The following is a 20,023-nucleotide window of genomic DNA, read 5'->3' as shown; positions in this document are numbered from 1 at the left end:
AAATTATAAAATAAAATTAAGATTTAAATTACTCGATATTATATGCATTATTCTTTAACTTTCATGGAACATTATTTTTATCTAGAGTTGCCATATTGATGGGATTCATTATTGTTAATAATATGAATATTTTACTTTAAGAAAATATAAATTATTTTAATTTATTATCTTTATATTTGTTAACATTTTTAAATATAATTTTCATAAAAAGTAATATTATTATATTTTATAAAAAATACTAGAAATTCATCAGAATTTAACGTTTTTAACTATCACTTTATTATTAACTTAATTTTTTAATCTAGTATTTTTAGTCTAATAATTTAATAATATATTTTATAAATTTATTCTATATTTTTAAATATTAATAACTAATTGATTATCAAAAATAATAAATTCTAATAATCGAATATTTTTCGTTTATAAGATATATTTATATTAAATTAAATTTAAATAATCACAAAAGAAAAAAAAAAGTAAAAAATATATACCTAATTATTATAATTAACATTAAACTTAATTATAATTATAAGCATATATATCATAACGGTAGCATTCACCTTATATTAAATATTTATATATATAATTACTACCATGTCTAATAACAGTTAATGTTTGTGCCTATTTTAGAATATAATGCCACTCCAAGCTGTGATAGATAGAAAAAAGAAGAAGCCGCCAAAAAATAAATAAATAAATTAAAGAATTGAAAATTAAATGATAGAATAAGAAAACTCTAGTTCCAAACTTGTTGGAGTTATTTTAATTTCCCCCTTGTTTCTCTAAGATTCACTTCTATTCAATATCCAATAATACATACCTAACTAAAGCTTTTTTCTCCATGGAGCCTTCCCAAGATTTAGCACCAGCTGAAGAATTCAACACCACCAGTGAGTCTGGATGGACCACTTATATCGGTTCTCCAATCTACAAGAATGATAATGGTGATGACGATGATAATCGGGGAAGTGGTGTAGATATGGAAGAATATGGAAACGAGAATAATTATTACAAGAATAATGTTGTTGCTGTTGACGGCGGCAAAGGTGGGAACAGCAGAGATAAAAGAAATATAGAAGATGATGATGATGATAATGATTCCATGACTTCTGATGCATCCTCTGGTCCAAGTCACCTTCTACAACTTGGTGTGTGGATAAACAGTGAGAAAAGAAGAGATGATCATCACCATGGTAATGATAAGAAGATTTACACAAGAAACAAGAGAACCAGGAAGATTAATAATGAAAGGAAGACAAGATATGAAGAAATAATGGTTGAGAAAGAACAGGATGACTCTCTATTGCTTGTAACAGTAGATAGTGCTTCTAGTCATGTTTAATTTAAGGTAATAAGAATTTTTTTTTATTTTATTTTAACTTTTGGTATTCAAAATGTCGGCAAGAGAAGGGTCCAGTGCATCCCACCGGGGATCAGCCAGTACGTACGTAGTAGAGCAAGGTAAGAACATTTTTTCATGTTCAGAGGGTTTCATAATTTCACATAATTTGGGAGTGGTCCAAAAAAAAAAAAAATGATGCCCGTACATCTATGTAGAGACTCGGAGAGAGTGTCCGTTATGGTATCATTAGCTAAAGTATTAATGTATCTTGTTTATGTTCAAACTGAGGGACAGATAAATTAACTACCCTTCTACACTAAACTAATAGTTTATTTAAATTTTTTCTGAGTTTTTGAGGGTTTTATATTTTTTGGAAGGGGCATGAGTATTTTACCTCATCCACATTTGATGACGAGTTCTCAATTTTAATTTGATACCTGAAGTTGAAGCAGTTTATGAGTTTCTTATTTTCTCTCCCATTTTAATCTTCCATTTGCTAAAATACGCTTAATTCCGTATACTTTGTCTGTATCAAATTTCCGTCTTGTATGATGCATTTGCTCGTTCTGCATAATTGATTGTACTTGGTACAAACTTCCTTAAATAGTATATATGGATTAATCCAAGGGCAAAATAATTATTGGAGGAAACTTTTTCCTAAAGAGCATATGAAGCTTGGAGATGAGAAAAGAAAAATAATTAGATGTTTCAAAACATGTTTAATATGCATATAAAAGAATTCATAATTGTGATTTTTTAAGGATAAATTATCAAAATAATACTTGAAAATTTTGTGGTCAACAAAAATAATTATAAAAAATATTAATGGTAAGTAAGTCTACGTCTAATGAAGACATTTTATATGAAAAAAATATTAGTATTTTTGTTGAAAATAAAATTATTTGGTGTAATTATATGTTGGTATACAGGGTGTGTATTGCAATAAGCAGGATGCCTATTAAATATATGTCATAATTCTGACAATATGCACGGTATACGTTAGACACGTGTTATCATCCTAACAATATACAGGATGTATGTTAAATATCTTTTTTATATTTTTACAATACTATAATACATTTTAAATATCAATATATTTAATCAAAATATTATCTTCATCTCCATATTAAACATAATTTCTGTCAAATGATGCTTTTTTGGTTATTTTGTGAATGATCAAAATATTTTTAAAAAATTAAAAAATTTTAGAAATTAAATTTTATTCTGATTTTTTATATTTATTTTTTAAATTATTATCTAAATATTTTTGTAAAAATTCAGATCAAATGCATAAGTTCTTTATTAAAAATATATTTTTTCATGTTTTTAAATATTTAGAAACTTATTTATCTTTTATATCTTTTTAAATTAATTTTGTTAACAGTATAAAATTTTGGATAATATTTTAATATTTGATCTATTTTTAATGATATTTATAAAATTTATATTAAAAAAATAAAAATAAGTGATTAAAAATATTTTTCAACACATGCTTTAAATTTTTTTCTAAAAAATCTTTTAGAATAATATGAGCCCATTTTACAATCCTAAAAAAGAAAAAAAAATCATTATCATAAAATTCACCATTATTAACACTATCTCCGATGACTAAAGGATCAGTAACTTATTTTAGTAACAGTTAGGACGTCGATAAATGTCTATTAAAAGTATTTCTTGTAATACTAACAGCTTAGTCCTTGGTAAAAATATTTTTTTTAATTAAACATGTCCTATCAAAATAATAATAATAATAATATACACCCAAAATTACTCAAAAATCATACTCAAATAACAAAAATAATGTATTGAATGCAATTTAAAATAATGTAAAAAGTAAAAAAAAAAAAAAACAAAGTACATAAAAATCATCAGTCGTAAGCCTTATCAAGAAACACACTATCCTCCTCATTACCATCAAGGGCAGGAGTGGGATCGCAGGAAGTGGGTGGTCTCGCAGAGGTAGTAATCAACAGAACACTACATAGCATTAGGAAGGATACATGAAACTCCAGATCTAGCTGAATGAGCTCCTCATCACGATAATGTGAAGTCATGAGTGGAGACGGTCTATTAGAGTCGGGTGATCTCCTTCTGCTGTCTCTATTGAGTCTGCCTCCACTCATCATGCTTAGCATGGTATTATGCCTCTAACACAGCGTATTGTGTCCCGTACTCCGTCTACTGCTCGAACTGCTAGGTAAGCTCCATGTTGAGAAGAGTGATCTGCACCCTCAAATCTAGCCTACTGGTAGTAGAGTGCTTCTCATCAAATGTCCCTCCTTCTACAAAGTAAGGTATGGTGATAGTATTGATGCGATCTATGCCATACATCCTTTCCCTTTGGCGACCAACCATTTGTGTCCAAACCTCATCATCATGTGTAATAAGAGGGAAGTTTGATGCCCCTGAAAAGAGCTAGGTGGCACAGTCTTCCTCGACCTTTACTAAGGCCTCCTCAAAACATTTCTATGCGCACATAACTTAGTTAAAATAAATATAAAATTAAAATGCGAGAATTGCAAAGTATATGAAAATTCAGAGCGACGATCAGCCTACTTGTTGCGATCTTCCTTTCTCATGTGGAGTTGCTTGAAGAGCTCTCTCTTATAAGTTGTGCGACCTAGTTCACTGTTCTGAAGTGTATTTAAAATAAAGAGATTTCAAACAACAAAATAAACGCAATAATTTTAAAAATTTAGAGTAACATGTATAAAATGTTGCATACCATCTTCTTCGCAGTAGCAACGTATGAAATGGAGTCGCTAGTGTACAACGATCCACCTGTGGCAGATGCCCTAATGGCCTTGTCCTTGGCCCTCGTTTGGCAATAGTCCTCTATGGTCTAATACTCTTTCAATTGGGCAAGAATATTGGACGAAATCGAATCTATTGAGGCACCCTTATGACAAATGTTAGACAACATCTCCTAAAAGCATTTAGCAACCTCGGTGTTTCAAGCATTATGCACGTACTACTCGTGACTAGGTCAAAACCTGAAATGTTTCAATGAGGAAAACAACAATGTGATTAATAAAGTTATTTTAGAGTAGTTTTAAGATAGTAAACATTGTAAAATTGTAAGTTTGATAAAATCACTTACCCTAAATAGGTCCCACCACATGTCTTGCGCATGATCAGGAGCCATGTTGAACTTTGGAATAAACCACTTGAACTGGTTCTTAAAGACCCACTTGATCCGTTTGGTGTTGATGTGAGGACGATGCCAACTGTTCATTGATAATAAAGCGCAAAAGTAGACATCGAAGCATTGGGGGGTTGATGCTTGGAAATTTTGTATCGCTACAAACTTCCTTCGACAAGTATACCGAATTTATCGTCAAATAAAAACTCACAATAGAGTGAGATCGAATCCCACAGAAATTGATTGGTTGATCAACTTTAATTAGAGAGATGGTCTAGATGAATTGAACACAATTGAGTTGAGATTACAGAAAATTAAATGGCGAAAAACGTAAATAGCAAGAATTGTAAATGACGGAAAGGTAAATAGTTGAATTAAACTACTGGAATGTAAATTGCTGAATGTAAAGTGCAGAAAGTTAATAGCAAGAAATTAAATGGGAATGGGGTGATGAACATCAAAGTAAACAAAATATAGAGAATGGGAAGATAAGAATGGGGAAGTTCATTGGGTTCAGGAGATGTTGCGTTATCCGGATCAAGTTCATTCTCATTTCTTCCTCAATCCATGCAACTTGTTGATCTCTTGGCAATCTTAGCTGATTGAATCCCAATTGCTTGACAATTCAATCTCTCTAAACTTGAACAATTGTCCAATTCCTTGATCTAATTGCTCATGGGAAGAAATGAAGTACGATCACTGATTATACCACATACTTTTCTAGATCAAAATATCGGGAGGATTATATGTCATTATATCCCACCAATTCCCAATCTAGTCCAGCATGAGAAAATATTTCTAGCATGATTTTCTCATTCCTCTTCCAAGGTTCCGAGGGAATCCAAGTATGAACAATTTTTCTTCCGAGACAATTGCACAATTGGATGAAGTCCGAAATCTTTCAAGAAAATTAAAGAGAATGAATAGAAGAAGAACAATAAGAACTATTATTGATCCATTGAATTACAACAGAGCTCCATCCCCCAATGAAGTGGGGTTTAGTTGATCATAGCTCTGGAAATGAAAATAGAAATGTAAAGTGCATCCAAAGTAAGCTAACTATAGAGATGAGTAAATGAGTGTTAACAATTCCGGATTCTCAGATTTTTCATCCCCTTTCTAGTTCAAAACTACTCCTATATATACTACTTCTCTAATCCTCAGGTGAGTCTTCAAGTATCTGGATGTGGGCCCTTGGCCTTAGTTGAAACAGTTAACAAACTCTTTGTGCTTTTTTCAACTTTCTGGAAGGGTTTAGTTGAGGCAGTAGTCACGTTAGTGTGGGCGTTAGTGTGAGTAACGTCATGTTTAGTTGCATGGTTCGATGACGTTAGTGACACCAATGTGGTCACTAACATTGCAAACCTCTTGAATCCACGTTACTCTTAGCGTTAGTGGCACTAACGTGGCTACTAATGCCACACCTTGCCCCAGCCAACATTGCTCCTGGCGTTAGTGGCATTAACGTGGCCACTAATGCCACCAAATCTTGCCTTATAGCCCTTGTCGCTGGCGTTAGTGGCACTAACACCACCACTAACGCCACCAGCTTGCCTTCTCCACGTTAGCACTAGCGTTAGTGGCACTAACGTTGCCACTAACGCCACTCCTCCCTTGCATTTGAACCATCGCTGGCGTTAGTGGGTTGATAACGCCACCACTAACGCTACTTTGCCCTTGCTTCCCAACGTTGATGCTGGCCGGTGCCACTAATGCCACCAAGCCTTCCCTTAGCCACGTTGTTACTGGCGTTAGTGTGCCTAACTTGGCCACAAATGCCACTTATCCTTGCTTGGTCCACGTTGGTGCTGGCGTTAGGGTGCCTAACTTGGCCACTAACGCCACTTTGTCTCTACTTTTTCCTTGCCTGAAATCAATTAAACAATTACATCAAAACCTTACTCTAATCACAAGATAATGCATCATTCATTGCATCAATTTGTTATTTGCATAAATTACATAAAAATGTTTATAATTCACAATGTTTGATTGAATCAAGACATGCATATATAACTCATCCAAATGCTTGTTTATTGACTGAGAAAATGCATGAAACTAACCTAAAACATACTAAAAATGGCTTGTAAAACTAGCCAAGATACCCTGACATTACAACACCAAACTTAAATCTTGCTCGTCCCCAAACAAGTGATAAAACATAAGAAGAATGAATGAAAACATAAAGGGATATGAATCCTTATTGGAAGATTCCAAATCCTGGCTTATTACTTTGTTAGCTAAGTGCTCTGTGTTAAGACAACTCTTCATGATAAGCTTTCAGCCAACACTTCCGAACCAGTTGATTCAATGTGCTAGGTGTTGAAACACCCCTGAGGACTTACTTACTCAAGCCTCTCCTTAACACATACACACCACAGGCACATGGCTTGTTATTCATCCCTGAAACCTTGGTGTCCAACACCTCTTTGGAGTACTAAATGTTTTGTGACAAGGTTGCTCTTGATAGTGGACTTTTGGTTGATAATCCCGAATTAGTTAACCCAAGTTATCAAGTGATGAAGTACTCCTTAGAACCTAATCATCCAAACATATCCTTGCACAAAATCACCACAGACACATATCTCAGAATTCAAATTATTGGAAAATAATTATGTTTTAAAGTGTTTATTTATAATTTATTTATTATTTTATTACAAAATAATTTTTTCGATTGAACTACAGTTGGATTAATAAACTAATAAACTAACGACTCGAATGGCTCAATAACCGATTCAATTTTTAGAATCTTAGTATTAATTGAGTATTATTCTACTAAATAATAAGTTGTATATATTTATAAAGTTGTTTATTGAATTATTTAATAAAATAAACCAGATGTTTAAAAATATTAATTTTACAAACTTAATTTAAGAGAGAAAAGATTGGATGATTTAAATCAAGCATAACATGTCCATCTCTACAGAATTAAAGAAGGTTACAAAAATGCCAAAACATACGACATGTTAAAAGTGTCGTGAAAGTTACAGTGAAACATGAGTTGTAAAGTTTGACTGGCAATAAATGTTGGAACCTTAGAGAACTTCAAAGCAAAATTGTAGGAATTATACTGGCTTGTAAAACGTGTTTCGGTTGCAAATTGCACAGAAATCCACCGCCAATCTATAAATTAGTGGTTGTTTTATGCTTGTATATGTGTTCCACGAAATAAAATGAGGCCCATGTTTCAAAGAATATTTGTATTTTCATGTTGTTTTAACGAGTACCAGCAAGTTTGAATAAAAAATATGATAATATTAATTATATGAGTGAATAATCATAAGGCTAATTGAGATTTATATTTAATTATCTATAAATACTTTTTTAAAAAAATAAAGTTTTTTTTAATTAATACGATAACTTAGAAAAAAATTATATAAAATAAAAAAAATAGTTTAGTACACAGTCACCTCGCGTTAATGCAAGATTCGGAAAACAATGTACCGAAAATGTATAACCTGGTAATTTCACCAATGACTATTACTACGGCTTAAACTGGTGACTTTCAAGTCACATGGTAACAATTCAACTATTCAAGATTCTCCTTCAAACAATAATTATAGAAGATGTGTGTAGTTAATGTTTCTGTGCCTAGAGCACAACCACATGATACAAATGAAAAATAATGCGTCAAATTTCAAAATCCTCTAATGTAAACACCGTACATTACAATCACGTACAGCCATTACCACTCTTGCAAGAAAAGCAACGAAATTAAACATGCAGAAAATTTGAAATGTAAGTAAAGTACCACTGCATCTTGCTGTTACAAATCGTGGAACTGAAAAAAAAAAAGTAAGTGAAATCCAAATCAAATGGTAATTTTATTTTTTAAATAAAGGAATGGATCTGAAATGCATATTTCAACTATTTCCGGGATAAGAGTTCCTTCAGTTTTTTCCATTGAGTTGCAGGGTGAATTTCTTCAAGGACAGAAGCACTTCCTTCAACCGTTTCTTGGCATCTTCATCAATCAAATCACCATCATCGTTAAACTTTGCGGGAGGCTGGAATGCATTTAGGAAGAACTCAGGTTTATTTATGAAATGCAGATCGAGGAAAACCCCCACTTGGCGGAGATGATATTGTGATCTTCCTCCGCCAAAGCCTCCTCCGGCGCTTACAATGGCCGCAGGCTTACCAGCCCAAACATTTGGCGCTCTAGATGCCCAGTCAATTGCGTTCTTCAATGGAGCTATAATAACATGAAAGAGAAAATTAGTCAAAAGAATCACACATTTTTACATTTGATTATCTATGAAGTTCTGACAGGTGTTACGATCTTCATACAGTAAGAACTGATAGGTAATATGTGAAAAAACATCAATTGATGTTTCGAACTTTCTTGTAATTACTCTTCGGTTTCTTGATACAAAGTTGCAAACAGCTAGTTTCAGAAAACAAAACTGAAATGAGGACAGTGATGAGAAGATTTCTAGAGAGTGAAGCAACACTGAGGCAGAGTAACAGAAGCAGAGAAGTGTAGTAAACCAGAACTAGAAAACTAAGGAAAGAAGAGAATTGAGTGTGGAATTCAATAAACTAAGGAAAGAAGAGGAGTGTGGAATTCATTCTCTGTATATTCGTATCAAGCATGCTAGGTGTACATAGCATTTTTGTATTCCTATTCATATGGTTAACACAATAGAATCCTGAAGCGCTGATTTTTATGCATAACAGAAAGCTGTTATACTATAACAGATTGTAACTGAAAATGTAACAGCCACACAACTAACCCATGCTAAATCAGGAAACTGTCTCCTACAACTAAACTATCCTTAATAGCTGTAAAAGAATCAAATTGAGATCAAGATAGGTCTGAAAATTGCCCGACTAAGCATGAATTGTAGCAGTATGTGCTAATTACAATCCATGATAAAAGTGCACATACAAGAAAAAAGGATTCCCCATTACTTCTTCCGCTACTATCACAAAAGAAACTTTCATGAGATGAAGTTGAAAAGAAGAGAAGATGAAGAAAAACAAATACATATCAGGAAAGGATTTGGAATTAAAATTATGCTCCAAGTTTTCATGACCAAGTAGATACAACCTTGGTACAAAAGTGCACATTGGACATAAAAATTCGGAACCATTCTTCTGATACTGTTGCATAAGTGAATGCTAATTATGCAGTCTCCATAATAATAGAAAGAGAAAAGTTTAATTACTTTGTTAGTCCCTGAAATTTCCCTGAATTTTTAATGAAATCTTTACATTTTAAAATTTTGTAATTAGGTACTTATATTAGATAAAAATTTGTAATTAGATTTTTACCAATTGTTATTTTTTTAAAGAAAGCATAACAATTCTGGAAAATATTTGCTTCAGAACATTTCATAATTTATCCTACATCAAACATAAAAGAGAATATCTCAAAAAAACATTTGTATTTTTTAACAAAAACTGGTTAAAAAGGACCTAATTAAAATTTTGAAGGAACTCTAGGCATCAATTCATGCAATGGACTTCAACGGAACACTTACACTAAGGGCTTAGAAATCAGAAATTTAAGAACATAATCAGATAATAGAAGAAAGCATTCAGATCAAGCATCTTTGTTAAGGCACACTAATCATTACATCATCTTCACTAACGTTCGTTCTTCAAATTTCCTAATTTTTGCTGCAAACGTATATTATGTACTAAAAAGGAACACAGACAGAAGATGTTGTTCATAGAGGCTTCACCATCATTACTGATTTTCTTTTGCCCTTCTTCTTAAAGAGTTATTATTTATTAATGACAATTGAGCAATTATTGATCCACAAAAATTGTTTAGTAAAAGTTAGTGCAGGTACCTGCAATTGAGTAATTATACTCAGGGGAAGCGAAAAGAATGCTGTCAGCTACAAGAATCTTCTGGCGAAACGCTTCAACTTCTGGAGGGTAAGTCCCTTCCTTCTCAAGATCAGTGTTCAATAATGGCAGTGGCGAAATGTCAATGTACTCAATTTGGAGGCCTTCAACCGCAGTTTTGCTTAGTTCAATAGCTACGATTATACAATCATCAACCCCAAATAAGAAATTTTGACTAGATTTGATTTGTGCTTTTATTTTTATTTTTATTTTTGATGTTTTGTATTTTCAAAATTTTGCCAAAATGTAAAACAAATCCATCTTTTATTCCCTCAAATATTATAAAAGTTTGACAAATTTGACCGATTTAGCCGCAAATTTTAGTCAAGTTTGTAAAATTTTGTAATATTCGAATGCCTTCCTTTAATTGAATGTTATTGATATTACGTGTTAATTAAATCATATTTTAAAATAAAAAAAAAATAAAAAAAGGCAATAATAAAATTTTATTATCTAAAAAATAAATAAAAAGGTATACAGCAGATGGTAACACTGACCTGAACGGACAAGACCTCTGTTGTAAGATCCCTTTCGCAGCGAACCAGAAAGCGCCGCAACCTTAATAATCTGGGAGGAAGTTCCACTGAGTGCTGCCATGTCTTTCTTTGTCCCCGTTGTTTCAGTTAAATATTTTCGATGGTGAATGGAATGAGGGAAAGTGTGATAATATATATAAGATTTTGCGTTAAAAGAGCGTGTCGAATATTTTAGAGGGAGTGGACTTTGGGAATACGGACTGAATTCAAGTTTGGGGGTTCTAATTCAAATTCGTACGAGTGTTCTAATTCAAAAATTCGTATGAGTTCAAATTCAAGGTGGCATGTAAATATTGGTAAAATTAAAGTCGCATCACCAAAATGTTACTTATTCCTTAAATTTCAGTCTTTAAATTTAATAATATAATTTTAATTTTTTATGTCCACTTTTATGCTATTGATTATTCAAAAATAAAAAAAAATTATTTTTTTTCTCTTTTAAAAATTGAATAAAAGAATAATTTTTAAAAAAATTATAATTGTGCTGTATTTTTAAAAAATATTATTTTAATTTTAATATTATTTTATAATACATCATAACCATGGGAATATAATCATACTAACATAACATGCACTTCTTTATTAATATTACAATTTTGCCGGCTGCTTTTTTGAGGTGGCTGGATTCATGTCATTCAACATTTATGGCCGTCTTTTAGCCGAGAGAGTGATGCCATGAATACGTAGTGGTGACAACCCTGCTTTCTTAATAGACTATTGCTATGGAAAATACTACTCTATCTCTTTTAGAAAATAGCGGTTACGTTTTATGTTTATTAGAAAAGTAATATATTTGAATTACTTTTTAATAAACTAAAATATAATTATTTTGAAAAAGAAGATATACTATAATGGATCAATGAGCGAGTTTTTTTTCCCCTCAAAATGTCTAATTAATAATTAGACTCTAATAATTATTGAGCTTGTCGGTGATTTAAAAGAAAAAAAAAAGACAAAGTAGTCGGTGCTTCTCGCATCTCAATGCTTTGGCTATCCTCCCCAATTTTCAAGGTTTAGTAGCTTGCATAATTGTTTTTTCATTATGCATTTTATACATTTAAGAGTGAGGAGTTGATAGAATTGGAATTGATTTATTTGAAAATCAAATTATTTATTTAGAATAGAGAATAAAAGAGGGATTGAATTAATTTGTAAATTCATAGATTTTACATTGAAACTAAATTTAAATTTTTCTATATATATATATATACGATTTTTAATTGTCTTTTTTTACGGGTTCCTAATCAACCTATATTTTTTCAAATATTATGTATATATTCTGTTTTTAGATGTCGTAATACCTTATCACTGTTGATTTATGACCTAAACTTAAAATTCTGTGTGGTAGGGTATTACACTGAGAACTCTGTAAGGAATGATGTTCTCACCCGTTTAAAAAATTATTACTTTTCAAATGCAGGTTCCAGCGCTTCTTAATGAGCGAGAGGTTTATCTGAAAGGACAGTGAAAAAGATCTTTTATTCTGCTTTAATTTTAGACTATCTCCTTCTTTTGGAAACACTTATATACTTATTTTGGAAACTTGCCTTTAGAGGCTTAGGATGTATTTTGGAGAAATAGGTTATGTCTATCCAACTGTTTTACTGTTGTAAATCTAGCTAGCCTAATCTTTGCGGGCCAAGACTAGTTGATACTTATATATACTTATATATGTCTCTTTACTCTTATTCTTCCATTCGAACTTTTAATTATCTACTTTTCTTTTAACCCGCTTATATATATACATTATCGAGTGTGAGGGATCGACAAATTGTCTTTTTCTCGAGTTTTAAATCATTTCACAGGCTTTTAGTGCAATATTCCTATATATATATATATATATATATATATATATATATATATATATATATATATATATCTTAACTTTGTGCCGTAACACCAAACCATAATTGAATTATGACATAAGTATAAGGCAATAAATGGTAGGGTGTTACAGAGCCCAAGTTGGACAATCCTAAGACATCTGCTACTAGTCTTGTTGATGATACTTCTTAGTCTGCCAAGGACCAAGCTGCCCCCGGATCTTAGTTTTTCTTTTCTTGTATTTTGATGTTGATGGCCTGACTTATGGGTCCAAAAAATTTTATTTTTTAAATGACATGATCTATCGGTCTTTATAAATGATGTAATGTAATATTTTCGGATACTTTTTAGCCATTATAGTCTTTTAAATTTATTCTGTTTTCTACTTTGTTTACTTATTATTTTTATGATTTATCATCGTTCAAATAGCTAATGCAAACCAGTTGGGACCTTGTTGTTTTATCGTGCCGACCATAGAAGGCCTGTCGTGATTTTTACGATTTCTTGAGCATAAGTTCGTTCAAATAAAAATAACATTTGACAAATGCTTTTATTATTGATAAAGTGGATTACAAATGTGTTCGCTAGTTGCTACTAAGAATTTTCTAAGTTCTAACTCTTAGCCCTCACTATGATGCCTCATTAAAACCCTCTTCAGTAAAATTCATTGGAAAAAAAAACCATGAAGTTGGAAAAAATAATACATCAAGGAGTAAGGTTCATCTCTAGCTTTAATATTTCTTCAAGTTGTAAGCATACCACGATCTTGGTAACTCATTCCCCATGAGGTCGGATAATCTGTAGTATCCTTTTCCTAAGACATCAACAATTTCGTAAGGTCCTTTTTAGTTGGCTGCTAACTTTCCTTCGCCCGACTTTAGTGCTCTAATGTTGTTCCTGATTAAAAATAGGTTGTTAGCATTGAAGCTCCTCCTTATGATTTTCTTGTTGTATCTTGTAGCCATTCTTTGTTTTAATGCTTCTTCTCATAGCTGAGCTTGTTCTCGTATCTCTGGTATAATGTTGTGTTCTTCCTTTTAGGCTTGCATGTTCCCAACTTTATTATAGAACCGAATTCTTGGGCTTTTCTCATTAACTTCAATAGGAATCATGGCTTCCATTCTATAAACAAGTTAGAATGGATATTCTTCTATGGTTGATTAAGGGGTTGTTCGATATGCCTATAGTACTTGTGGGAGTTCATCTGCCCTTGTCCCTTTTGCTTATTCTAGTTTCCTTTTGAGTTTGGACAAAATGACCTTATTTGTAACTTCTGCTTGCCCGTTGGATTGGAGATGATATACTGATGTGAACTAGGGTTTGATTTTCAATCTTGCTACCAAGTTCTGAAAGGTGGAATTAGTAAGCTAAGTCTCATTATCAATGGTGATCGAGAAGGGTACTTGATACATGCGCATCTTTAGTAGTTTTTAGTTGTTATTCCTTTAAATAGTTGTAGTGATTTATTGTTTTGATTAGGAATTTCATGCTTTTAATATATGTTCTTAGCATTTCTTTCCTTAAATTCAAAATAGAGATTTTCCTTGAGTTAATTAAGATTTTTGGTGCTTTGATTAATGCTCTTTGGAGTTGTTTTGTACTTTGATAAGTGTAGAAAATGAAATAAGGATCAAAAGAACAAAGAAGGAAGTTAAGGACACGCTTTGAAAGTCAAGAACACGCTTTTTCCAAAGACCAAAAACAATACATTTGGGCCTGGAAGCTATTGCCAACCAACGTGGAAGTATTGGCATCCCACGGCACTCGTGCATACGCATCATTTCACACATACACACAACCGGCTCGATCTTCAAATCTTGCGTACGCACGCACCCATGCGTACGCACAACTGCAAATTGGCGTCCCACGCCAAGACTGTCCCGTGCCATGCCTGTGACCTTCATAATTGAATTTTGGGTCATGCAAGAAACATTCCTTTGGCGTTCCACGCCAAATCTTCAGCATTCCACGCCAAATTTTCAGCATTCCACGCTTATGCTCCATATTCATAGATTTGGGCTTGTTTTCTTTAGTTGCTTTTGAAGTCACACGCCAAGGCTTTTTCCGTGCCATGCTAGTTACCTCATTCATCAAATTTTGAGCAAATTCAAGGAGGAGAGCTGTTGGAATGCCACGAAAAGTACAAAAGAGGCCAAATTGGGCTAGCCTTTGAGGAAAAAGTGTGGTGTTACTTGCTTTCCAACCTCCAATGCTTAACTTCATCATTCATTCCTCAATTCTTCAATCTTCCAATTGGATAAAGCCCATGGAATCCATCTCAATTTAATCTTGAATTTACTATAATTTGAATTTCATTTGAATTTGTAATTTAGATAGGTTATAAATAGAGGGTCAATCTGAGAGCAAAAGGAGAAAACTTTCCCACACATCTCACTCTCAGATCACTTCTTTCACTATTCTCCTCTTCTTACTTTTCACATTTTGTAAGCCATGAGTGGCTAATTCCCTTTTCATTGGTGGAAAAAGAGCTCTATTGAATTTAATGGATCAATTGTGATTTACTCTTCATCTTCAATTCATCCTTCATTTGCTTCTTTAGAAAGAATCTTCCTTCTTCATCCCAAAGATTCAAAATCTATTGCGAGATAGTATGAATTTCATTTGAATTCCATGAGAACTTGAGAGAGGGATCATCGAATTGAGCTTGAAGATCTTTCTCCCAATTTGGTGAATTTGTGTTTGGGATTGATATGTGACATGTAATCATCCCATAACTTGGTTCATGAAATTGTGTGGTCTAAACCAGAGACCAATCTTCATCTCTTCTCATGAGCTATTAGATCAAGACATTGGCAATTGATCAAGTTAAGAGAGATTGAATTATCAAGACATTGAAATTTAATCACTTATGATTTGCCAAAAGGTCAATGATTACATGATTGAAGTGGAGATGAAAATCTATTTAACCCAGAGCATTCAATATCTCTGTACCCCAATTATCTTCCCTTATTCTTCTATTCCCTTCTTTATTAATTGCTTTCAATTTAATGCTCATTTACATTGCTTTCTTTACATTATTATAATTTACCTTTCTTACAATTTACTTTCCTAGTATTTACATTCTTGTGATTTACTTTCTTGCCATTTTATTGCTTTCTTTTAATTCAAGTCATTTAAGTTCCCATTGAAATTTCTTGTTTGCTCATCATCCCAATATGAACCGTCTAACTAGAATAATCAATCAACTATTGTTTGCTTAATCCATTAATCCTCATAAGATCGACACTCACTCACCGTGAGTTTATTACTTGGTACAACTCGATGCACTTGTCGGTAATTATGCAAGATTGTAAAATCTCGTATCAAGTTTTTGACGCCGTTGTCGGGAGTTAACGATAATTAACAAACTACTGGTTGATTGATTATCTAGATTAGACATTTTTTCTTTTCTTGTTTTAGTAATTTACTTACTTTTAATTTTTATTTTCTTTTGTTCCTTAACTGTTTGTGTTATTGCCTAACGTGGAATTTATTTCACTTTGACGGAAGAAATTTCAAACACTCTTTTCTTTTGTTATTTTTTTTGTACATGTGAGAAAAATCAAGAAGAGAAACCTCTCCTTTTTTATTCCGAAATTGAAAGAACTCTTTGGAAGATAAGAAAAGAGGCAAGAAACAAGAATGTTTGAATGGGTGGAATGCAAGTCTCTGCCATCAAGACACAAAGCTCATTGTATGACATAAATGGAGGGAATCAATCTGGTAGAAATTTTGACTCATTCAACATTAATCAATCACAAGTGGAGCAAATCAATTTCATGAAAAATTCCTCTAAGACACAACAAAATGATCCATATTCCAAAACATATAATTCATGGAGGAACCATCCTAATTTTGGGTGAAAAAACCAACAAAGCCAAGACCAAAAAAGCCACAATTTCAACCATACAAACAATTCCAACTCCCAACCAAACACTTAAAACCACTTCCGAAACCTAAAAAAATCTCCCTTTCAATTCTTCAAACAATTCTCACCAACCACAAACACAACCCATACAACCTTCTCAAAATTTCCAAAGACTTTCTAATCTTGAAGTTGTCCTAGAAAAATCCATGGAGGAAATATGGTCTAATTTTTAAAATCAAGGTGCTTCACTTAAGAAATTGAAAATACAAAATGGCCAAATTGCTCAACAATTAGAAAAACACATTAACACTTTTTCAAGTGACACTGAGGTCAATCCAAGAGATGAATGCAAGACAATCATGTTGAGAAGTGAAAATATTATGGAGAAAGAAGCCACCAGTCATGAAGTGCACAATGAAAAAGTTTCAAAGGAGGAATTGGAGGAGCAGAAGCAAGAACAAGAAGCCTCCACACAAAGTAACACTCCAATAAAGAAAGAAGCAGTGGAGACATACAAACCAAAAGTCCCATATCCTCAAAGATTCAAGGGAGAAATTAAAGAGAAGCAATACTTCGTTTCTAGAGGTATTCAAGACACTCCACATCAACATTTCTTTCATAAAAGCACTTGCGTAAATGCCAATGTATGCCAAGTTTATGAAAGAATTATTATCAAAGAAAAGATCCTTGAAGGGAGGATAAACTATAGTCATGATCAAGGAGTGTAGTGCCATCATCAAAAAGGACTTGCGAAGAAAGAAGGATCCAGGGAGCTTCCAAATCCCCTATACAATTGGAAACATAACATTTGAAAGAGCATTATGTGACCTTGGTGCAAACATCAACCTAATGTCTTTCTCTGTAATGAAGAAGCTCCAATCCATGAATTAAAATCAACAAAAATTGCTCTTCAATTGGCTAACAGATCCATGAAGCAAGCACATGGAGTTGTGAAAAATGTTTTGGTGAAAGTTGAAAAATTCTTCCTCCCAACTGATTTTGTCATTCTTGATATGGAAAAAGACTACAACACTCCCATTATTTTGGGAAGACCCTTCTTGACTACTGGTAGAACTTTGATTGATGTTGAAAATGAAGAATTGATGCTAAGAATGCATGATGAGCACTTGGTGTTTCATATTTTTAAAACCATGCATGAGTCAAATCATGCGGAGACTTGTATGAAGATTGACTTCAGAGACCCAAACTTGAAGGAGGAACCTAATGAATCACTTCAAAAACCACCACTCCCATGTTTAAAAGAGAGCAAAGAATTAGAAGTGAAACAACAAGCTGAAGGGATCATTGGAGCTAGAGAGAATATGCAACAAAAACCTCCATTTATGACAACCAACAAAATTCTTCCTGACATTGAGCCTAAGAATGACATTAACTGCAAACCACCACCACCAAAAAGGGAAGAAAAGAAGCTAAACAAAGTATCTAGAGGGTGGAAAAATAAAAAGATCCCTACTAAAGACTTCTCACCAGGGGATAAGGTGATGCTAGTTTACCAACCAAGGCAACTATCTCCACATTTGTCTGGGCATTACACAATCAACAAAATTCTTTCTCTTGAGCATGTTGAGATCATTAAAAAAGACACTAGAAGGAAATTCACTATGAGAGGAGAGAAGTTGAGACATTATGATCATCACTCACCATGACAAGGATCAATCGTCAAGCTAGTGAGTTAAAGAAGCGCTTATTGGGAGGCAACCCAACCATAGTATCATTTGATTTTCTTGTTTATTCTTATTTTTTATTAATTTTCTATTTTTAATATTAAATGCATGCATAAAGAAAATAAGCATTTAGGAACCAAAGTTTTTAAAGGAGGAGCTAGTTGAGGTGTTCCTCAACCATGCAATGAGAAAATATGTTGATGTTTGAATGCATATTGCTTTCCAATGATGAACAATGCATTTCATGGTTTGGTGCAAGATTTTTTGCCTTTAGGGATCATGCAGGAAACAAATTTAATGTTGTATCATGCATGCAATGTAACAGTGCAATGTTACAATGACATTCATATAGCTTGTGCATTAACATGTCATGCATGCATTATTAATCTCAAGATTTGAACCAACATTATACTGTATGAAACTAAGTTTAGTGTTACAACAAACCTTAGAAGGAATTCAATGAAGGATCGATAATGAACCATGCAACATTTGGTAGCTTGAGCATGCATTAAAAAAGGACTAAATTGAGCAATATGACTGTGACATGAAGAAAATTAAGAATGGTGTGCCACAAGACAAGTTTAGTGTCCAATAAGACCAAATGACATCATTTCTTGGCTTGCCGTGGCACAGCATTGTGATGGCACTCCACGCCTGTTACTAACATGCATATTTAACTTGTTTTGTTGCTTCTCGTGGCACGCCAACCTTGTGGCGTTGGACGACAAAAGGCACTCGTGCGTACGCATGGCATGCGCGTACGCACGATTTGGAAAAAATGGCATTTGTGCGTGTCAACGTACACACGAATACACTTTGGCATCCCATGCCAGTGCCTTGCTGTCCCATGCCTGGTGCATTTGCACTCTTCTAAAAAAAATTGGAGGGGGGGGGGGGGGTTGTCGTGCGTATGCATGAATTGGATTTTCTCTGTGTAGTTATCATATTGTGGTTAGTGACAAGGACAGTGATCCTTAACCCTTAACCTTTGCAAAGATCTTTTAGAATTTGAATTTCTTTTGATATTTAGTTATTGCTTGCTTCTTTAATTTCTTGCTATTTCAATTTTTGTTAATTGTGGACCAACCCCTCATGACCAAGGATCACACCTTTTTCATCTTCCTCCGTGAAGGTTATTATGGGCAAATCGGACTTTTCTTCATTCTCTCTAACTTGATAAACTTCCTTCAAATGTCTCTTGCAGGAGGACTTGGTTACTTATTCTCTTGCAAACCCACCAGTGTTCACATGAATGTGTCTCTCAAGTGTTCTTGCTGGTCATTCTTTCTTTTCTCTATTTTTCTCCTCTATTTTTTTTTCGTTAACTTCGGTGGCCTTCCAACAAGGTATTTGTCCAATCGCCCTTCTTTCAAAAATTTTTCTATCACATTCTTCAAATAATAACTATTAGTAGAGTGGCCATAAATGTTATGGTATTCATAGTATTCTGACCAATTTTTTCCTTTCTTACTTCGAATTAGCCTTGGAAGTGATATCTTTTCAGTGTGATATATTTTTTTATAGACATCTACCAAGGAAACTCGCAATAGAATATAGGAGGGATACCTTCGAGGCATGTTCGAGTTATCTCCTCCTTTTTTCTTCTAATCTTTTTCATTATCTCGGGGCTGATATTGGTTGTCGTGTCCTGGTGCAAAATTTCTTATTTGAGTAATTTTTTCCATGTTGATACATTTTTCAGCGCGTTTCGATACTTCATACAAAGAGGTCAGGTGCCTCTTTGATATTGACTGTGAGAAAGGACCCTCC

The 20,023-nt window shown here is 33.2% G+C and overlaps 2 protein-coding genes across 2 annotated transcripts; one reads left to right on the top strand and one right to left on the bottom strand.

Moving 5' to 3' along the window:
• Positions 1–841: 841 nt before the first annotated feature.
• On the top strand, positions 842–1,342 carry LOC130981460 (protein SOB FIVE-LIKE 4-like). The gene has a single exon (XM_057905056.1). It carries the CDS (start codon positions 842–844, stop codon positions 1,340–1,342), a length of 501 nt encoding a protein of 166 aa, XP_057761039.1.
• A 6,755-nt stretch (positions 1,343–8,097) lies between these two features.
• On the bottom strand, positions 8,098–11,141 carry LOC130983190 (NADPH:quinone oxidoreductase). Its single transcript, XM_057907374.1, has 3 exons — positions 10,838–11,141; positions 10,283–10,474; positions 8,098–8,676 (listed from the first exon to the last, which is right to left on the bottom strand). Exons 1-3 carry the CDS (start codon positions 10,935–10,937, stop codon positions 8,372–8,374), a joined length of 597 nt encoding a protein of 198 aa, XP_057763357.1. The 5' UTR covers positions 10,938–11,141; the 3' UTR covers positions 8,098–8,371.
• Between the last annotated feature and the right edge of the window lie 8,882 nt (positions 11,142–20,023).

The sequence above is a fragment of the Arachis stenosperma genome, chromosome 5, assembly GCF_014773155.1.
Source record: "Arachis stenosperma cultivar V10309 chromosome 5, arast.V10309.gnm1.PFL2, whole genome shotgun sequence".
Lineage (NCBI taxonomy): Eukaryota > Viridiplantae > Streptophyta > Magnoliopsida > Fabales > Fabaceae > Arachis > Arachis stenosperma.
Note: the sequence above shows the minus strand (reverse complement) of the source record. Positions and strands in the feature narration are given on the sequence as shown.